We start from the raw sequence: 17413 nt of genomic DNA, 5'->3' as shown, positions 1-17413 counted from the left end.
TAATAAAAATACCCCTTCTTTAAAGATAATCTTTTATTATTATTATTATTATTATTATTATAGAGCTAAATTAATAATTTCATTGTGTAATAAAAAATAAAATAAATAATCTAAATTTATTTAGTTCGTAAAAAATATATAATTGTTTTATGGTGAGAAGATCACTCCGCCATTAATTTCAAGTTTAAAGATTTCATGAATAAAGAGTAATTTTATCATTATATTATTACAAAGAACAGTGTACAGTAAGATCACTTCCTCTTTAGGTTTTTTTGCTGATGGGGGATTCAATTGTAAGTTTGTTTTGATGGACCTAAATGATACTCTAATTTTTATGTTTTCAAAAATACTAGTTTTTTTAATTTTAAATTAATACTTTTTAGTATTTTTAAATTATTTTAATATATTAATATAAAAATAAAAAATAAAAAATATTATTTTAATATATTTTTAAATAAAAATATACTTTAAAAAACATCTACTATCAGCAACCGTATTTTCTATCCATTTGAATCATTCTCTGCGATTCTTCCGAATTTATCTCAGTTCGGACGTTAGCCTGTTAGGGTTGAATTATCATCAACACTTTGCAGCAACAGCAGATATTTTCCTCTCATTTTCTGGTAAATATCTTTTCAGTTTTTTTTTCTTTTTGAAATATGATGGTGCAATGAATTCATCACAGTGAGCACATCAAATTCAGTAATGGAGGTCAAACTAGAGCGAAAGGACGCAGCTGATTGGTCGTACAGAGGTGAAGGTGCTGCTAATATTGTCCTCGCTTACACTGGATCATCTCCCGCTTTTGTAAGTTCCGTTACAATTAGAGAAAACATGCTGATAAAAAGTTCTAATCACTTTACTTCTGTTGCAAAATTTGTGCTTCATTTGTTTCTTTTTTTGTTAATTATTGTCAAACGCATGTTAGATTGGGAAAGTAACGAGGATAGCAAAAAAAGAAAGGAACGGGTCACCGAAGTGTGACTCTAACCAATCAGTATTAACAGAGGAAGAACGGTTGTTATGGAGAGACGTGCAAGAGTTGGTTGCCTCTCCTACGAAAGAAATTGCAGAGCAGATTTATACTCAGCTAGTCATGAGTCCTCTGTTAGGTCCCAAACATGTCGATGCCGGGGTATGATACCTCTATTTCTATATAAATGTGTTGATAATTAATAGTGTGTGGTTCAGGTTTTTGATATTGGCTTGTTGTGCATTTGGTAGATGCGTGTTCCAGTGGCAAGGGAATTTCTTGAGTGTGTTGAAAAGAATGTAATTAAGCAGCGTCCGCCTTGGCGAGTTGATGTTTCCACGTTTGATATGGAACGCGATTCTGTGATTATAATGTCTGATCATTCTCTATTTCCCGGAGGTAATTGCTGTCATTCAAAGTGTTTTTATATAGTTTGATTTTCTAGCCTGTGATATGTTCTATTCCTTGCCTGGCCGAAAATTTTATCTTTTGTTCTCTTTAGATGCTTTATGTGGTAGCTACCACTGTAAGAAATCACTTCCCCAGTTACCTCCGAGGCAGTGTTATGCCATAGTGTAGATGCTACTTTTCTATGGCATGGGTGGAAAGGGTATGAACTTACCTTGCACGAAAGCCAAAACTTGCAATAGCTTGCCCTATGTGGATATTCTGTTGGGAAATTATGCTCTTTGACCTGAAGATTTTGATGGCAAGCAATACTCGCATCATAATACTACGTGCCCCTCTATTTTCCCTTAAATTGCAATAAAATTCATTTTGATTTGTAGTATCAAGGACCAAAGTTTATGTCACCTATGACTGGAAAGTGGATTGAGCTGTTTTATGTGGTACTTGTAATAATGGATGTTTTCTTTAATTTCTTCATCTCCAGGTGTTCTTGGAGATGGATCTTGCATATCAGTTGAGATAAAGGTACTTCGCTTTTTCATTGTGTTTCTTCTCTTATTGGTATTACTTTATTTTCGTCTGTGAGTGATATCTTGTCCTACTAGGCTTTGTAACTTCTGTTTGTTTCCACCAAGTAGCCCAAATGTGGATTTCTTCCTTCATCAAAATTCATGGCTGAAGGAAATTCTGTTAAAAGGAGCACTACTCGTTTTCGAATGCACCAAATCCTGAAGTTGCGTGAACAAGAGGTGATTTTTCTTCCATTTATTATGCCGCTCTTCTTGAGCCATGTTTTCCAGCAAAGATTTGAATTGGTCGAGCGTATTTACTGCACATATATGGTTTGTCCCAGTGAAGTTCTTCCATTTATCTGCTACTACTTTTTATAAGAACTAATGCAGTTTAGCATTAAACTACACCTTGCTACTGAAGGCTTCTTCTTTTTTAATTATTGTTATGTGTTCAATAATTCACTGTGATTTGAATAATTTAAATTTTTAGATATCAGAGTTAAGTGAGTATGATCCTCTGGATCTGTTTTCTGGTTCCAAGGAAAGAATACATAAAGCCATCAAGGATCTGTACAACACTCCTCAGAACAATTTCCGTGTATTCTTGAATGGTTCTCTTATATTTGGGGGCTCGGGTGGTGGCACAGAGAAAACTAATGCTGTGGTTGGAAAAGCTTTTGAAGACATGCTTGAGGGCATCATCCAGGCAAAAGATGGCTTGCGCACGATGAGTTTTATACAGCTTGTTGGTGAGACAGTTTACTGCTCTAGAGTGCTGGATGAGCTTCTTGAAGTTCAGAAGTTTGACAATTTTGACATTGAAGGGGCCATCCATGCGTATTACAACATTGTTTCTCAGCCTTGTGCAGTATGCCAACAGTTGGATGAAGCAGGACTACCACATAGATGTTCCTCTTTGCATTCCATTCATATGGATGAGAGTTTGAAGATTGTGAAAGATTATCTGATAGCTGCTACTGCAAAGGACTGTAGTTTGATGATCAGTTTTAGACCAACAGAAGACGGGGAGTTTGGATCTCCATATAGTCATGTATACCTACAATCAACTAACCAAAGTTTTAATTACAAGGTACACTTCCTTTGATACATTTTGTATATATTCTGATATGCATGGTAAATGTCATATTATTAGGAGTACTACAATGTCATCATTCTTTCAGTTTTATGAAAATGGAAACAAAATTAGCACATGCCATGTTCAGCAAACTCTTTTCATGATTTGTTTTGTATTTCACATTCATGGCTACGTTTTGATTCCATATTATTGAGCTCCTTAGTACCTCTTAACTGCAGCCAGAACATGTTCTAGCTCACTGTTTAAGTTCTTCTGGCAAGGTGCCTTCCCTCATTTTTTTTTCTTTTATCTTATATGGGTTTCATTTGCCTAGGTGAACTTCATTGACTTGGATTTGAGACCTTTAAAGAAGATGGAAGACTATTATGAATTGGACAAGAAGATACTGAACAGCTACTCTCGAATTTTGTAAAGGGAGCATAAAGATGGCAATGCTGGGAGCATGGATGCTTATAAAACATAAATTGAGTTTCAACAAGACTAAAGATTGTTGATGTAATGCTTGTAACTTGTAAGAGTGCAGATGGAAACTGTTAATATTTTGGTTCACAAACTCTTCGCTCTTTAGCTTTTAGGGAGATTGAATCTCCCTTAAAAATGTAAACTTCAGCTGACCCAAAGTAGTTTGGGATTGAGACTTTGTTGTTGTTGTTGTTGTTGTTTTCTAAAATTTAGTTTGTCTTTTCTTACCTCTTTTATGGGAATTGGGGTAGTAGACGAAATTAGTCTTACTTTTTGCGTTTTGGCTTTGAGTGCTAGCACGCTAATTGGTTGGTATGCGCGAGGAACTTCTTTTTGACCCATTATTTGATGTATTGCGTTGATAGCCTTTGCCAAAACAAACTTGATACTCTTGGTTCTTACTTCCTTATCTTTGACCATCACATAATGCCCCATTGAATAGTCAACGAAGACATCAGCCTCTTGATTCTGATTATTATAAATTTCTCTTCAAATTCTGCCTCCAAGTTCTCTTTGTTAAATGTTTAGAGTGCATAGAAATTTTGAATATATACATTGACAATGTGACCATATTGAAATTTAGTCAATATTTTATCCTCTGTTGTTAATTAAGAGGAGTTTAATGAGGAAGAAGGGTTGAAAGGGACAAGCACCCTCGGGTTCAACAGGGAAAGTGATGCATCGACTACAATACTGCCATTCCATTCCCAAGCCCACACGGGCTATAAATTTGTGCAGCTGGATTTAAATTTATTGTGGCATATGGGAACCAAAATAGCAGGAATGATCACCCTTTACTTTTCGTATTTGAAAGTTAAAGGCAGTTTCCTTTGTCAAAACTATTGCATCGATTTTTCCTTGATCTTTTCTCTTTGCTGTGTATGGATATTTGAGTTCTTCGTCAATATTTGAATACGCAATGGTTTAAATGTGTTATCCAAAAGCATGAAAAAAAAATCTAAGTTTTTCCCTGCAGGACTGGTTAACAGATTTAGTTAGAGCCAGTGATTTTCTATTTTTGAATCTGGATTTGATCTGTGTGGTTTGGAAGCTCCTTTTCCTAACTAGTTTCTGAACATCAAATTTTACAGAACGATGATATTGGAAATCAGCTTGCGTGTTGCCTGCAGCCGGTAAGGAAGAGTTGACTAGTGCATGGCCAGGTAGAACAAATTGAACAATCATGCATGGGTTGATTTGTAGACTGTGGCTGCTCCGTGCACTCGACAATGAGCTGCCAAGTTGTTGAAGGCATCTGTGTGCTTAGATCAGGATCCATTTTCGACATCTTGAAATTTGAGGGCAGCAAAAAAGGACAAATTTGTGGCAGAAGTGGGAACAAGTAGCTCCCATTCATCTGACCCAGTTCCAAATAAGCTAAACTGAGAAATTGAAGGACTCTACAACATGCAATATCAGTTTTACTATTACCATCATCCTAGATTAAAAGCCACATCGGTACGCCTTTAAAACACCACAGCTTGCACCTGATGGGGCTATTAACACTACTATACCAAATGTTAATATCAGTGCCATTAATGCTTGTAGATTGTTAATAGTTCTACCTCGTTCATCTCTTTCTCACAACGGAAGACGTGCATCTGCATATGTTGATCCGTGTTTGTCATCTGCATGTTTTTTCTTCTATATGCTTGCAAATATATTGCTTGAAGATCTGTTGCACTGGTGTGTGAAATGGCAAAATTAACTGCATCGATGATCTGAGATAGACTGAATCTGAAGGCATGTTGTAGATGTAAAGTGTTGGAGGGAGGAGGGTGAGTAAATTCTGCAATAAATGCATAGATGAGTTAACAGTTGAAACCAATCAAGTACCTTCTGACAGGCATTTACTTATCACCTACTTGTAGTATTTACTTTATTTAGGCCTCAGCCAAACTTATCCCAACATCATGAGAAAGTAAAAGTATATACTATCGTTTAATTATTATTACATGATTGAGGTAAAATAAGTGTAGCAAACAATCTATTTATATCAACGCTGAATCCTTCCATACCTTCTGTATCCATTGCATAATTCATTTTAACTCTGTCAAACCATGTCAAAGGTTGTCCTTCCTGCACTCTTAAAACACTATATGTGCTTTTAAGTTAATGTGATGTTTTATCTGGAATTCTTTTACTTATCGTTGTCCTGAGCATTTCTCTGCTCACACTGACACTCTGCAGTACTTTTTCAGCAAGTCTATCGTGGATTAAATCTTTATCTGTTTTGAGCTCAGAGAAGGTACGGAGGAAACTGACTTTATTTTTCTGTGCAGAAAACAGTTGTGTCAGTGCAACTGCTCTGTTCAAAATGCAGGCAGAAGGTGATGAAGTTAATTGCAACAATAGAAGGGATAACTTCTATTGTCCTCGACCCGTCGAAGAATACGGTCACAGTGATTGGTGAAGCTGATCCAGTGAAGATCATTTGCAAGGTGAGGAAATTTAGAAAATCTGCGTCGATTATGAGCGTAGGGCCTCCCAAGGAAGAGAAGAAAGACATGGTTATCCCTTGCACTCCAAAGGTATGTCAGAGATGCGATGTGTGGTATGTCGTTAGTGACGATTTTTACGGTTATTGCACCATTATGTAAGTAAGAAATCTCTTGCTGCACCGAGCATTTGCAATGCTTAATATGTCCTGTTTAATGTCCTATGATCCACTCTTGGGTTTTCGTCAAAAACTGATATTTTGGCTGAATCATTGCTTTATTTGTTCTAGAAATTATTTGCTGTTAGGTGAAATTTTAAAATATAATTTATATTATTGTCTAATACACTATTTTAAGTGAAAATTTTTTGAGCTCGAAACTTACATGGATCCATGTTATCTTATATTTAATTTTTATCAAATAAATAAAAGGTTCTGATACCATGTTAAAGAACCATCTCAACCCAATAGCTTAAATTATTAGATGAAATTTCAAGATATAATTTGTATTATTCTCTAATATTATCCATATTGTTCACTTGAAGCATTATCATTCTCATGCTTTCACCAGTCTGCTATACAAGTAATTATAATAGAACTATCTACTTAATTTTTTTACTGATGGAAGTATTAGCCTTTTATTTTCCATGCAACTCGAAGATAAAGCATGTCAATCAAAGTTTTGTTTGTGTTCACAACCAGCCAACCTCGACTCTTTGATCCCGCAAAGTCCATAAGCTGTTGGTAGTATAGATTTCCCCTGTTGATAGAATTTGTACAATCTATTCCTTATCTATAGACGTCTTGTAAGGAGACTCATTGCACTTCCACTGAATGATCGAGGTTCTGGAAGAGCACCATGTCCTGTTGGAGCCTCGTCAAGGATGTGTAAGCTTCTGACATAGGATTTATTATACAGTTACTGCAGTAGCTACCTGTTGCCTCCCCCAGAGGAGTCGGGACCGCATGATAGTAAAAAAGAAGAGGAAGCACCTCGACTCATCTTCCTTGAAAAATTACTACTAACATTTAAGGAGGAGGCAAGAATTGGCCATCCAAGTTATTAATTACTAGCCATATTACATATTATATCTTAGTGCTTATCTATATTATCTCCTATGGTGGATGAACTGTAGTTAGAAAGAAAATGAACATGAATTGCAAATGACCTTAGGTTAATGACCTGGCCCGTGAATGAAAATCTTAACAATCTGCTTGGATTTCATGTTACAATTGGTTCATAATGTCTGTTTTTCCTATAATTTTAAAGAAAATTGAAGACCTCTGAAGGTGTGCCGTTGGGTTGACAAAAACTTAATGGAGTGTTTGTTTCTCCGACATGGGATTCTCTTGGTATTTGGGCATGGAATTACTAAAAAGGATAGAAGATAATTGAGTGATGTGTCTATTTTTGTTAATCAAAGAATCAAACATGGAAGCTCATTTTGTGGAAAAAGACTTGAAGTGGGAACACACCTTAATTTCTCCACGTTTAGACTTTATACAGCTATTCATTATTAGAGAGAATTTAACATGAATCAACCCGAGATACTAGCCTAAATAAACAAGTATTTTTTGGATAACTATCTTATTTTATTTAATAGAGAATGAATAAAATATAAATATTATTAAATTCCATATGAAATTCATCTGAATATGACTTGGAATATATATTTATATTATATAAATATATTTGTAGAAAATTTAGTTTTTTTAATACAATATATATATATATATACTATTTTATTTTTTATTAAATAATAACGAATAATAAATACTTATATAAATATTCAAAAACAGGTGCCATTCCCATCCAAATCCATTAATCAAACGCATAATTTTTTCTTACGGTTGTCACTCAATTGTTACCATTAAGTTTTTTTGGCATTGAAAAATTTAGTAACTGTACAATGATCGAATGAAGTTCATTGGGCCGAAAACCCATTTTCTGTTGGATATATGGGCTGTATTTAGCCGATACCCCAATTACATGACCCCTAATATTGGGCCTACCACTTAATTCCCAACGCAGAAATATTAGCCCACGGTGTGTGTGGTGAACAGCCCATTTAGACGACACCGTTTCCGAACATGACCAACACATTGAAGATACGGGGAAAGGCTTCAAGAAACAGAGTTCGATAAAAAAAATATTTTAAAAAAGTCTTAACATGTGCTTCACAAGTGTAGAACATTGTTGAACTCTTTCTCTACGGCGTCGTATGTTTCACCTTGAGTATTTGATTACATAGAACAGGAAAAAAAAAAACTTCAAATCAACAGTCAGTGAGGACATTTTACCTGCGCAGTTGTCGAATCACTAACAAGCCACAAAAGCACTATCTGTAAATTAGATGAAAATCACAACATCATGGACAACAGATGAAAAGCATCCGATGATTGATATCATAGCAAAGAAACAAATAAAATCTGATGTTACTGTCATCCAAAAAGACATGCTGTGATTGATAAGCTCTTAGGATTCTTGTTACCTTGGTTGCAAGAAGTCGAAGAGATTAAGCACACGAGCAGCCATCAGAAAAACGAAGACGTGAAAAAGAAAACCAGAAGGATACATTGAAGGTGGTTAAGATTTGACAGGGTAACCATCCTGCCTTGTCATCTGCCACTTGAGATAATTTCTTCAGCCAGTCTTACACACATTTCTTTTTTTATGAACGAAATAGTTTCATTAATCAAACCGATCAGCAGTCAAACTATCCTGCTTGCAGACAAAAAGTGTTTACAAAGAAGAAGAAACCACTATCAACTGGCAACAAAACATTAATACCTTCAAAATATTACAACTGACATATCTCAGAGAACTTGGAACTTCAATATTGCTTCCTGCAATAAATTGGATCTGTAAATAAACTATTTTGTACTGCTTGTATGATGCATGTACTCATCACGTTTCTCAAAAATCATCTTCGGAAGAAATGAGAAATCCTTTACCTCAAACCTATTAGAATTCGATTTACCGTCATTACACTTTCCACCAGTCTTTCCAGCAATAGTTTCATTCTCAGAGTTCCTCACATGAACATAAGTTACAAAAGAATATCGAATGCCATTTTCAACCAATGGTGGAGACGAATACCAAGGCTGAAACTTAGAAAAATCAATACTTGGAATGAACGTATCACATTCAACACTCGTCTCAATCTCCGTCACATGGATGGCATCACATCCTGGACCATTAAGTGTTTCCCTGCATCAAAAAACCAAAATATTCTGGGTAGCATAGTTGAGACTAGCACGGAAAGTAAAGCATTCTTTGACTAGCAAAATTACCTCAATATCTGGCCACCTCCTATGACAAAAACCTTATCAATTGAGAAACAATAGGGAGCTTCAGCTAACAATTCCAAAGCTGTGGAAATGCTCCCACATGTAATAACATTTTCTTCATCTTCAATCTCAAAACTCCGAGTCAGGACCACATTCAATCGACCCGTAAGAGGTCGGTACTTGATAGGAATACTTTCCCATGTTTTCCTACCCATCAAAATTGCATTTTGTTTCCCAGGATCCGATGTGGCCAGTGTAATCTCCTTGAAAAACTTGAGATCACAAGGCAATCTCCAAGGTAACTTTCCATCCTTTCCAATCCCCATATCTCGAGTAGCAGCCACCACAACTTGGTAACTCCTCATTGAAATCTCACCCGCTATAGCAGTAAATCGTCTGTAATTTGAAGTTAAGATTTGAAATTTAAACAGCGGTGAGGTTGCAGCCAAAGAAGCTGAATTGCAGAAGCTAGTTTTGCTAGAATTCAGTAAAACCTAAAAGAAAAAATTAGGAATGCAATTAGGGTAACTATATTAATTGGAAAATAAAAAAAAATCCAAGAAAAAAAAAATCTTTTGTGAAAAGTGAAAAACCTTTGACAGGAATAGAGTCCTTTGAGTATAATAATGCAACATCATCTGAATTATCTCCTGAATTATGATGAAAGAGAAATTCCTATGAGAAAAAAGGACTTTAATTTGCTATTCAAACGCCAGATCGTAGGAGGTGCTGACCGCCGGCGAGATTTCGAACTGGAGCTGCGGTGGCTCTATTCCAGCAGCCAAGCGAGGGTCGCATGGGCTACATGTTGTTTATTTAGGAGGGCTATACCATGGGCTGGTACTCTGTGACTATGGTTTCGACCCATTATTCTCTTAATTGATGATTATGTTTGGGTGCGATATAATACAATGTAATTAATTGTGTAAATATTTATTTGTTGGACCATTAATATTTTAGTAATGTAATGGAGGTTTTTTTATATAAATTCTTATTTCAGTTTCTAATTTTTTTTTTGAACCTTTCTATTTTATTTTTATTTACAAACTTATCCTTATTTGAAATTTTTCTGGCCCTTACATTTTTTTAAAGGTACAATTTAGTCCTGACAAAAATTTGTTGATAATTATGTTTTCACATAATTATTATTAATCGTGTAATAGTACATTATATAGCTTTTTTATTTTATATAATGTAAAGAATCACCATGGTTGTAATGGTTTATCACATTATAATTTTAAAAGCTACAAAATCAAATATAGAAATATAATTAATAATTATATTACATGATTTATTAAATTCAATTAAACATGAAGTAACAGGTTAATTAATGGGTAAATTGATCAGCAGCCAGGCCAAACAAATTATTTGCTGCACCTATTTTGGTGGTCTGCTACACACAAGATCAAAACCAGCCATGAAGGAGGCAACCTTTAGAAACGAAGACAGCTTCCACCTATTATTTAGAAACGAAGACAGCTTCCACCTATTACAAGGAGGAGGCAACCTTTAGAAACGAAGACAGCTTCCACCTATTACATGGGTCAGTAAACTGAGAACGTTGCTGCAGATTATTTGAATTCAAACACGAGGAAACAGACGACTACAGCACGTGATTCACTGCCACTCTAATGCTTCACTCCTACTAGGGCTAGTGCGCTGTGTTCAGCTCGTGGTTCGAGTTATTAAATAACTGTAAGTTGACCTTAATTAATAATTACACTCCATTTTTATTTGGAAAAATCACTCCATCCTTCATCTTAAGAATGTACAAATAGTCAACAGAACTGCAAATAGCAATAGCATATTAATTACCAGCAACCTTGAAAAAAATGCACCTGCACCTCATAACCATTCTTAAATCTTAAGCTCTGGTTATTAATGTAAAAAGAAAAACTCATTAACCAAACCTCTAAAATATAATATAGCAGCCACAAATTCAAAGCAAGGGATCGGTCACATCCTTTTCACTGCGCGCACTCTATACAAAATGACTTTCGGGATATCTATTTACAAGGAAAAAACGACATCATGCCAACTTAACGAGATAATGGTATGTTCCTTGCCTCTTGGTGCAGATTGTCAAAAACACATCTTCTCATGACTAATTCTGTCGGGCTTGCATTTCAATTTCATATAGAATGGACAATGCAACGAAAACACTTCTCTCTTCTTTTATTTTTTCGGTTCTCTCTCTTTTTAGTCTGCACTGAAAGCCAAGCCCGAGCCCATGGGGCATGGGAACACCAACATGCCAATTAAAGCCACAAATTTATTGGGTCTCCTCCTCTGTTTATTCAATGTACATCATCCAAGTGCTATACCTCCACACACAAGGAACTTCCTGACAAGAATCATCTTCTCTCGAGAAGACAAACTACCACAGGAGCAACTACTCCCGCCCTCTTTTTTTTATGGACACCAAATTCTCAACCAATGTAAATTGGAATAGTACCTTATATGTATCTGGAAGATTAATTATGGAAATTGATGGAGTGGTATCAAGACCACACTAATATATTCCTCCTGTACAGAAACCTCTTGACCAGCAAAACTTCTTTTTCTGCATCAGGCACACCAAATCTTAATCCCAATAAATGAAACATGGTGATTTCGGTCTGTGCTTTAAAATGCATGTGTAAGGCTATAACCTTACCTGAAAACTTGCTTGTTCGCGACCATCTACGTACGCAAGAAGTTCTTCTAGCCTGATCAAAGCTTCGTGCAAAGCCTTTAAATGAGAAGCATGATGGTTAGAGATATGTCATGTGGACCACAACAACTACAAAATTCCTTTCCATCCAAAGGAACATATTACCAGTTTCAAGAAAAGAAAACCAAAAGCAAGTGGTTTGCTACAGTCATCAACTTCGATAAAAGACTGAGCCTTTATCAGAAAATGCAAATTTCATGGACACATGACTTTTGCGAGATGAGAATCCAGTGCCCACTTCATTGTCCAGCTCATTTTATCTAAGTTTTTTTTTCTTCCAGATCAGAATGAAAAGGCATGCATTCATCGAGAAATCCTAGTGGCATCACAGGTTTGATTTTCTTCTCGTTTTTTCCCACCAAACACAGTGGTAGTCTCATGACTCCTTAAAGATGATAATCAGATACCTAGTAGTTCATCATGTAATCCATACAAAACATGGTCCGTGGAGATGTCATTTAGCTCTAACAATATAGGTTTACATTTCTTATGTTCTGGTTAAACAAGTCCTAAAAGTTCTAGTTATTTGTTAAATGCAGAAAAAACGGTGGCGAAGAGCCATCAGGAAAAAATGAGGTGTTGGCATATAAACCTATTTAGCATGTCCAACACTCAGAGATCCAACCCCACCCCAACACACATGGAGATTCATGTATCTAATAGCTTCATGTTTGGTTGGTAAAGGCTTATTTCTCCCAGCAGAATATCTAAGCAGGAGAGACAGTTACCTTTTTCGTTGCAATTAGCTCTGCTTCTAATGCATCCACACGATAAACTGCAGCATTAAGCAGCTCCTCCTTTTCACAAGGCATCTGAATAGGCTTTGTCTGTAATGTACCAACCTTCTCCTCAAGTTCACCCAGCCTTTTCATGACAGATGAAAGAAGGTCTGCCTCTGTAAACCCTGGAGCAGGAGAAGGGGGTCTGAATTCCTCCTTCGGTGCTGTTTCAAAAGTCAGGTCAGTAATGTCACTGGCAGAATCAGATGCTGGGTGTTTCTTAGTATTCCAAAATGCCATTGAACGAAAGAAGGCAAGAAAGGTTATGAAGAAGGCCACAAGCAAAGCCCAGACACGAGCGGGGATCCCTTCTGAAGTCTTCTCTACACTTAACAGAGAAGGTGTGCCTGCAACCAATTTCATTAATTTTATTCAGCGCATGATATAATATCATATCAAATAACATTGACTCCAATTTAAACTAGTGAATTCTTAGTGAAATCCAACTAGCCATGTGGATGCCCCTTATCAGAAAAGATAATAGAGCATAAACCTATATCCAGGCAAAAAAAGATCTGGGACTGTCAATTAATGTTCTCCCAAAACAATAGGAGTCTTTAGGATCTCCATATCAAGGCAATCAAAGGTTATGCTTTTATATTAAAGTATCATACATACAACCTACTACGATTGGTGTTCTTTTGACTTCTCCAAAGGAAACACAAGGAAAATGGAACTCTTATTAGTGAAACTACAATAAAAGGGTTATTACATTTAACTTCATTTCAAAGTTCACTTCTCAAGGCTGCCACAATCCTATGCATTCGTATGTTGGAACTCCCACCAAGCGTTAACTGCTACACAATGTTCTTCTACACAAATTTTGTTCACTTGTTTTACATCAAATGATACCATCTTGTTCAAAGGTTCTAAAAATCTACGTCAGTCATTAACTATTACCAATCAGAATTTCTCCATACAATAGAGTTGGTAGCAAATAAGAATGGTGCAGAAACTTGCTAACCTCTGGAAGTACATAAATCTTGAAATTCAGCATCCACCGTCTTGTCAATCATAGGTATGTATTCATCATATTCAGAGACACTGGCAGTACTCATCCTACCAGCCATCCTGGCCTATATAAAACATCCAAGCATGGCCTATGAGATCAATTAATTTCAGATATTAACATTATACACACACACACACTCTCTGCATTTCATGCAAAGAAATGGATTCTGTCGGAAGATACGTTAATGCATCAGTCTTCTAGACTGAAAGTCTGAAACAACTTTAACTGAACTTCAAATAGACTAGTACATTTAAACTTCAGAAAAGCTTACTTCTTCAGAGACAGGAGCCAGCCTTGGCAGCAAATAGCTCCCGGTTGGCTTAGGAGAGACAACATCTTCCACTTCAGATCCTGACTCTGCAGTGGATGTATCACTTGTTTTTACCTGGTTTGGCCAAATATAAAACCAAATTTAGATAGCAAGCAGTCGAAATACTATGTTACAAGACAAAAGCTGTCCTGAGAGAATTTACCTTCACTGGATAGAATGGCTTATCAAGAGCAATTACCCTGCCCCCACTATTTGAAATAGTTACTATTTGTCTGGAATATAGTGCTTCGCCACTATGAACCATCTGGACACAGGCAAATAATCATATAGCATGAGTATATAAGAAAAAAGCTTAATAAAAAAAAAGAGTGAAAAAGGGTTTCAAAATACAACAGCACTGCTGGTAATTTCAAGTAACTACCAACCTTTAAAATGTTTGGATCTTTCCATGGCCCCCTATCAGATCTCATACAACCTCCCTGATCAGCACACGTACAGCTACCCCCAAGAAACTCGGGCAACTCACTGAACAAATTCCAAGATATTTTAAGAGGTTTTAGACAATATGTATAATTGAAATGGATGATGATTAGCAAGGAAATAATCAAAGAATTGGTTACCTTGAGTCTATTATTTCAAGTAACTTGTTCTGGTACTTGTTACCAAGAACCTGTTAAAATTCCAAAATCAGCTAATATACATCTGTTAAACTGTAAATTTTTGGCAATTCAACAAGATTAAGGAAAGGACCACTCACATGAATCTTGGAAGCCGTGTGGGAATCAATAAAAGATTTCACTGTTCTCCAAAGCAGCTTAAAACCAGGACCAGCGTTAATGACATACATTCTGCAAAGTGTCTGCACAATTTGTTGTTTTAGCTCTTGTAATAAAATGACATCCCAGCTTGATTTTGGGACGGAAGATCTAGTGTTAAAAAAAAGCTTCTATGAAAATTGCAAGAAAAATCACATGCCTCAGGATAGTTGTCACCATCAATCTTCTGAAGCTGAATGATGAGTTCTCGTGCAGACTTGGTGAAGTTTTTCAAACCCTAAAGAACAATTTTTTTGAACAAGAATGCAGAAGGTAACAATCTTAATGAGTTACTAAACAAAAATTTGATTATTAATAAGGAAAAAAAGCAGCTACCATACAATTCCTTGCACATCCAAAATAGTTGTACTTGAATCAATGTGTCTCTTTGCAGCAATGGTGCAAGCTGGAAACTTAATCGCAAAAGTCCTTTCAAACTCCTGCACATGATATCTCAAATATCTTTCTAAAGTGGTCACTTCCAGAAGTTTGCTGGAATCAACTTTTCCTAGTCTTTCGATGTAAACAGGTCTGCCATCCTTATCTACACCATGATAACCCTGAGGGTAGTACTTTCGAACTTCTTTCAACTCACTGAACTCAAAATCCTGAACAACAAAGTTTTCAACATCTCTTAATTAACAACATGTTACACTTTACATCAGAAGAAAAGGGAAAAACAGCAAGATTGTATGATACTAACTACTAAACTCAAGAACAGCCCAAACAGAAGGAAGAATTAAGCGTACAGAAACAGAGAAGGATTGAATCAGTGTTACCTCCAAAATGGTGTCAGTACCGAAATCTTTCCTCCACTGTAGCATGTTGGTCCACATCTGTTTTGCTTTCTCGACATCAAACTTCCTTGCTTTTAAGAACCTGCAAAGCGAAACTCTTGGGTACTGAAGCCGCACAGAAGTTCTGGTAACTATGCCTCATTTTAAGCATCAACAAATATGTGACTATAGAAACATTAATAAAAGCTAGCACTTCTGATATGTACAATAAAACTGAATATGAAACAGCCACTATAGAGGCTCATATTAAAAGCCTATTTTTAATTGACTTTAAACCAATATGAACAGTGCAACTAACAATGTTAATCATCCTCCCTCTCATTGCTTCTGCAACCGAAATAGAAATTCTGAAAGAAAAAGACAAAAAGAACTAATGAATTACATGACAACGTATACTAGGTGAGGTCAAAGTGGAGATTCAAAAAGAAATCAGGAACACAATAACTTACATCTTAACATTGAAGACTTTGACCAGCCAATCATTTTCCTTCTTTTTTTACAGGCCAATCTTAATTTATTTATTGACAGCAAGTGGCAAATTACAGAGTCAGCTCTTGAATATTATTTGGAAAAGGATGTAACAGCTAAAACACAACAAAACCCATTCAGAGTTTAAGGAAACAAGCACTCATGTAAGTAATCAATAAATTATAATACAGAGTCTAACAAGAAATCAATAAATTATAATACAGAGTCTAACAAGAAATCAATAAGAGGACATGTCAAGAATTAAAAACCTGCAGCAGCCCCGAGTATGGCCGCTTCAAAATAGCAAAAAGCACAGAAAGCAAGCAAGATATTTTATCAAAACAATAATAAGCACAACAAGCGAGCAAGGAAAAAAAAGAACCTCAATAACATGTGATAATCATCATGCCTGGGAGGAAGCAAATCCTCCGAAATAAGTGCCTGTTTAAATGCATCTACAAGCCGAAGCTCCTCGACATCTCGAACATCCTCAATTGCAGCAGAAACCCCTCCACCAACACCTCCACTGCCGCCATTGTTTTTCTTGCTCTTCTTGAGAGAACGCCTGAATTTACTAGATGCCTTTATGGCTTTCTTTTTCAAACTCCCGATTCTAGTCTTCCTATCTTCCTCCGAGTTATCAAAATCCGATTTCCGCTCCCTTTTCTCATCATTACTAGAGAATCCCTCAAAGCCTAAAAGCCACAAATAAGATTAAAAAAAAAACTAATAGGAAATTTAATTTCAAGGTATTATAAAAATTCATTACAAATTAAACCACTATTACCTTTCCAAATAATCAAAGAAATGAAAGACAATTTTGGTATGGAATTCATGAGAAAAAAAATAAACAGAAACTAACAATAATCGACAATTCAAATCCCTAGAATCCATTAAAAAATTAAATTATCAAATCAAAATCAATAGAAAATCATAGATTGAAGATGTTAAAGAAACAGAACTTACAAGGCCGAGCTAAGAGATCCAACGGACTCGACATGAAGATAATTTAGAGATCAAGATTACAAAAAGAAATCAAAAACCAATTCGATTAAGAACTGCAACTGTTGAATCGCTTATTTGGATCTGATTTTGACGAAATTAAGTATCTTTATGATCTTTCCATGGACTCCTTGCTGCTGCTTATGCTTGTAGAGGAAAAAAGTAGTCGTAACGGAAGGAGAAAGAGAGTTACGATTTGGAAATTGATAAACTGAAGAAAACAAGACAGTGGTAATAAATAATAATTATTTGTGAAGCAAATTCAAGTTTAATATTTTAACTGAAGAAGAGTGGAAGGTGGAAAGGCGGAGAAACGGCGCGTATAGATGCGGAATTGCCTGGTTAAACTTGATTTGTTTGTGGGTCCTATAGCCACG

General features: G+C 35.9%; 3 protein-coding genes across 12 annotated transcripts; 1 reads left to right on the top strand and 2 right to left on the bottom strand.

The window, feature by feature from the left end:
- The first annotated feature begins 483 nt into the window (after positions 1 to 483).
- LOC133694004 (inositol-pentakisphosphate 2-kinase-like) lies at positions 484 to 3678 on the top strand. 3 transcript variants are annotated; one of them, XM_062115407.1, is made up of 8 exons: positions 484 to 623; positions 704 to 807; positions 929 to 1135; positions 1225 to 1372; positions 1866 to 1906; positions 2020 to 2130; positions 2384 to 2983; positions 3303 to 3678. In XM_062115407.1, the coding sequence occupies exons 2-8, from the start codon at positions 706 to 708 to the stop codon at positions 3399 to 3401; spliced, it is 1308 nt and encodes a 435-aa protein (XP_061971391.1). In that variant the 5' UTR covers positions 484 to 623; positions 704 to 705; the 3' UTR covers positions 3402 to 3678. The 3 variants fall into 3 exon arrangements, with proteins under 3 accessions (XP_061971391.1, XP_061971392.1, XP_061971390.1); XM_062115408.1 differs by having other exon boundaries at positions 484 to 807; positions 2435 to 2983; XM_062115406.1 differs by having other exon boundaries at positions 484 to 807.
- A 4072-nt stretch (positions 3679 to 7750) lies between these two features.
- On the bottom strand, positions 7751 to 10161 carry LOC133694482 (bifunctional dihydrofolate reductase-thymidylate synthase-like). 6 transcript variants are annotated; one of them, XM_062116008.1, is made up of 6 exons: positions 9773 to 10161; positions 9183 to 9673; positions 8844 to 9099; positions 8680 to 8735; positions 8381 to 8511; positions 7751 to 8231 (listed from the first exon to the last, which is right to left on the bottom strand). In XM_062116008.1, the coding sequence occupies exons 1-4, from the start codon at positions 9815 to 9817 to the stop codon at positions 8706 to 8708; spliced, it is 822 nt and encodes a 273-aa protein (XP_061971992.1). In that variant the 5' UTR covers positions 9818 to 10161; the 3' UTR covers positions 7751 to 8231; positions 8381 to 8511; positions 8680 to 8705. The 6 variants fall into 6 exon arrangements, with proteins under 6 accessions (XP_061971992.1, XP_061971991.1, XP_061971990.1 ...); XM_062116007.1 differs by having other exon boundaries at positions 8381 to 8735; positions 9773 to 10160; XM_062116006.1 differs by having other exon boundaries at positions 8680 to 9099; positions 9773 to 10137.
- Positions 10162 to 11002: 841 nt separating this feature from the next.
- LOC133694481 (phosphatidylinositol/phosphatidylcholine transfer protein SFH8-like) lies at positions 11003 to 17332 on the bottom strand. 3 transcript variants are annotated; one of them, XM_062116000.1, is made up of 14 exons: positions 17001 to 17332; positions 16417 to 16729; positions 15549 to 15648; positions 15111 to 15377; positions 14930 to 15007; positions 14712 to 14813; positions 14575 to 14624; positions 14380 to 14479; positions 14157 to 14258; positions 13955 to 14068; positions 13636 to 13747; positions 12621 to 13018; positions 11836 to 11910; positions 11003 to 11742 (listed from the first exon to the last, which is right to left on the bottom strand). In XM_062116000.1, the coding sequence occupies exons 1-14, from the start codon at positions 17032 to 17034 to the stop codon at positions 11692 to 11694; spliced, it is 1896 nt and encodes a 631-aa protein (XP_061971984.1). In that variant the 5' UTR covers positions 17035 to 17332; the 3' UTR covers positions 11003 to 11691. The 3 variants fall into 3 exon arrangements, with proteins under 3 accessions (XP_061971984.1, XP_061971986.1, XP_061971985.1); XM_062116002.1 differs by lacking the exon at positions 17001 to 17332 and adding an exon at positions 16016 to 16150 and having other exon boundaries at positions 16417 to 16548; XM_062116001.1 differs by lacking the exons at positions 16417 to 16729; positions 17001 to 17332 and adding an exon at positions 16016 to 16406.
- Between the last annotated feature and the right edge of the window lie 81 nt (positions 17333 to 17413).

This window comes from Populus nigra, chromosome 5 (assembly GCF_951802175.1).
Source record: "Populus nigra chromosome 5, ddPopNigr1.1, whole genome shotgun sequence".
NCBI classification, from domain to species: Eukaryota; Viridiplantae; Streptophyta; class Magnoliopsida; order Malpighiales; family Salicaceae; genus Populus; species Populus nigra.
Note: the sequence above shows the minus strand (reverse complement) of the source record. Positions and strands in the feature narration are given on the sequence as shown.

Excerpts from the sequence above, each read along its gene's own strand:
- LOC133694481 (XM_062116000.1), bottom strand. The coding sequence starts at position 17,034 with ATGTCGAGTCCGTTGGATCTCTTAGCTCGGCCTT. Across the intron at positions 15,649-16,416 it reads GATTATCACATGTTATTGAG|GTTCTTAAAAGCAAGGAAGT; the intron begins GTTCTTTTTTTT and ends TTCGCTTTGCAG. Across the intron at positions 11,743-11,835 it reads GCGAACAAGCAAGTTTTCAG|AAAAAGAAGTTTTGCTGGTC; the intron begins GTAAGGTTATAG and ends TGCCTGATGCAG.
- LOC133694004 (XM_062115407.1), top strand. The coding sequence starts at position 706 with ATGGAGGTCAAACTAGAGCGAAAGGACGCAGCTGATTGGTCGTACAGA. Across the intron at positions 1,136-1,224 it reads CCAAACATGTCGATGCCGGG|ATGCGTGTTCCAGTGGCAAG; the intron begins GTATGATACCTC and ends TGCATTTGGTAG. Across the intron at positions 2,984-3,302 it reads ACCAAAGTTTTAATTACAAG|GTGAACTTCATTGACTTGGA; the intron begins GTACACTTCCTT and ends TCATTTGCCTAG.
- LOC133694482 (XM_062116006.1), bottom strand. The coding sequence starts at position 9,817 with ATGATGTTGCATTATTATACTCAAAGGACTCTATTCCTGTCAAAG. Across the intron at positions 9,674-9,772 it reads GGACTCTATTCCTGTCAAAG|GTTTTACTGAATTCTAGCAA; the intron begins GTTTTTCACTTT and ends TTTTTCTTTTAG. Across the intron at positions 9,100-9,182 it reads GGAGGTGGCCAGATATTGAG|GGAAACACTTAATGGTCCAG; the intron begins GTAATTTTGCTA and ends TTTTTGATGCAG.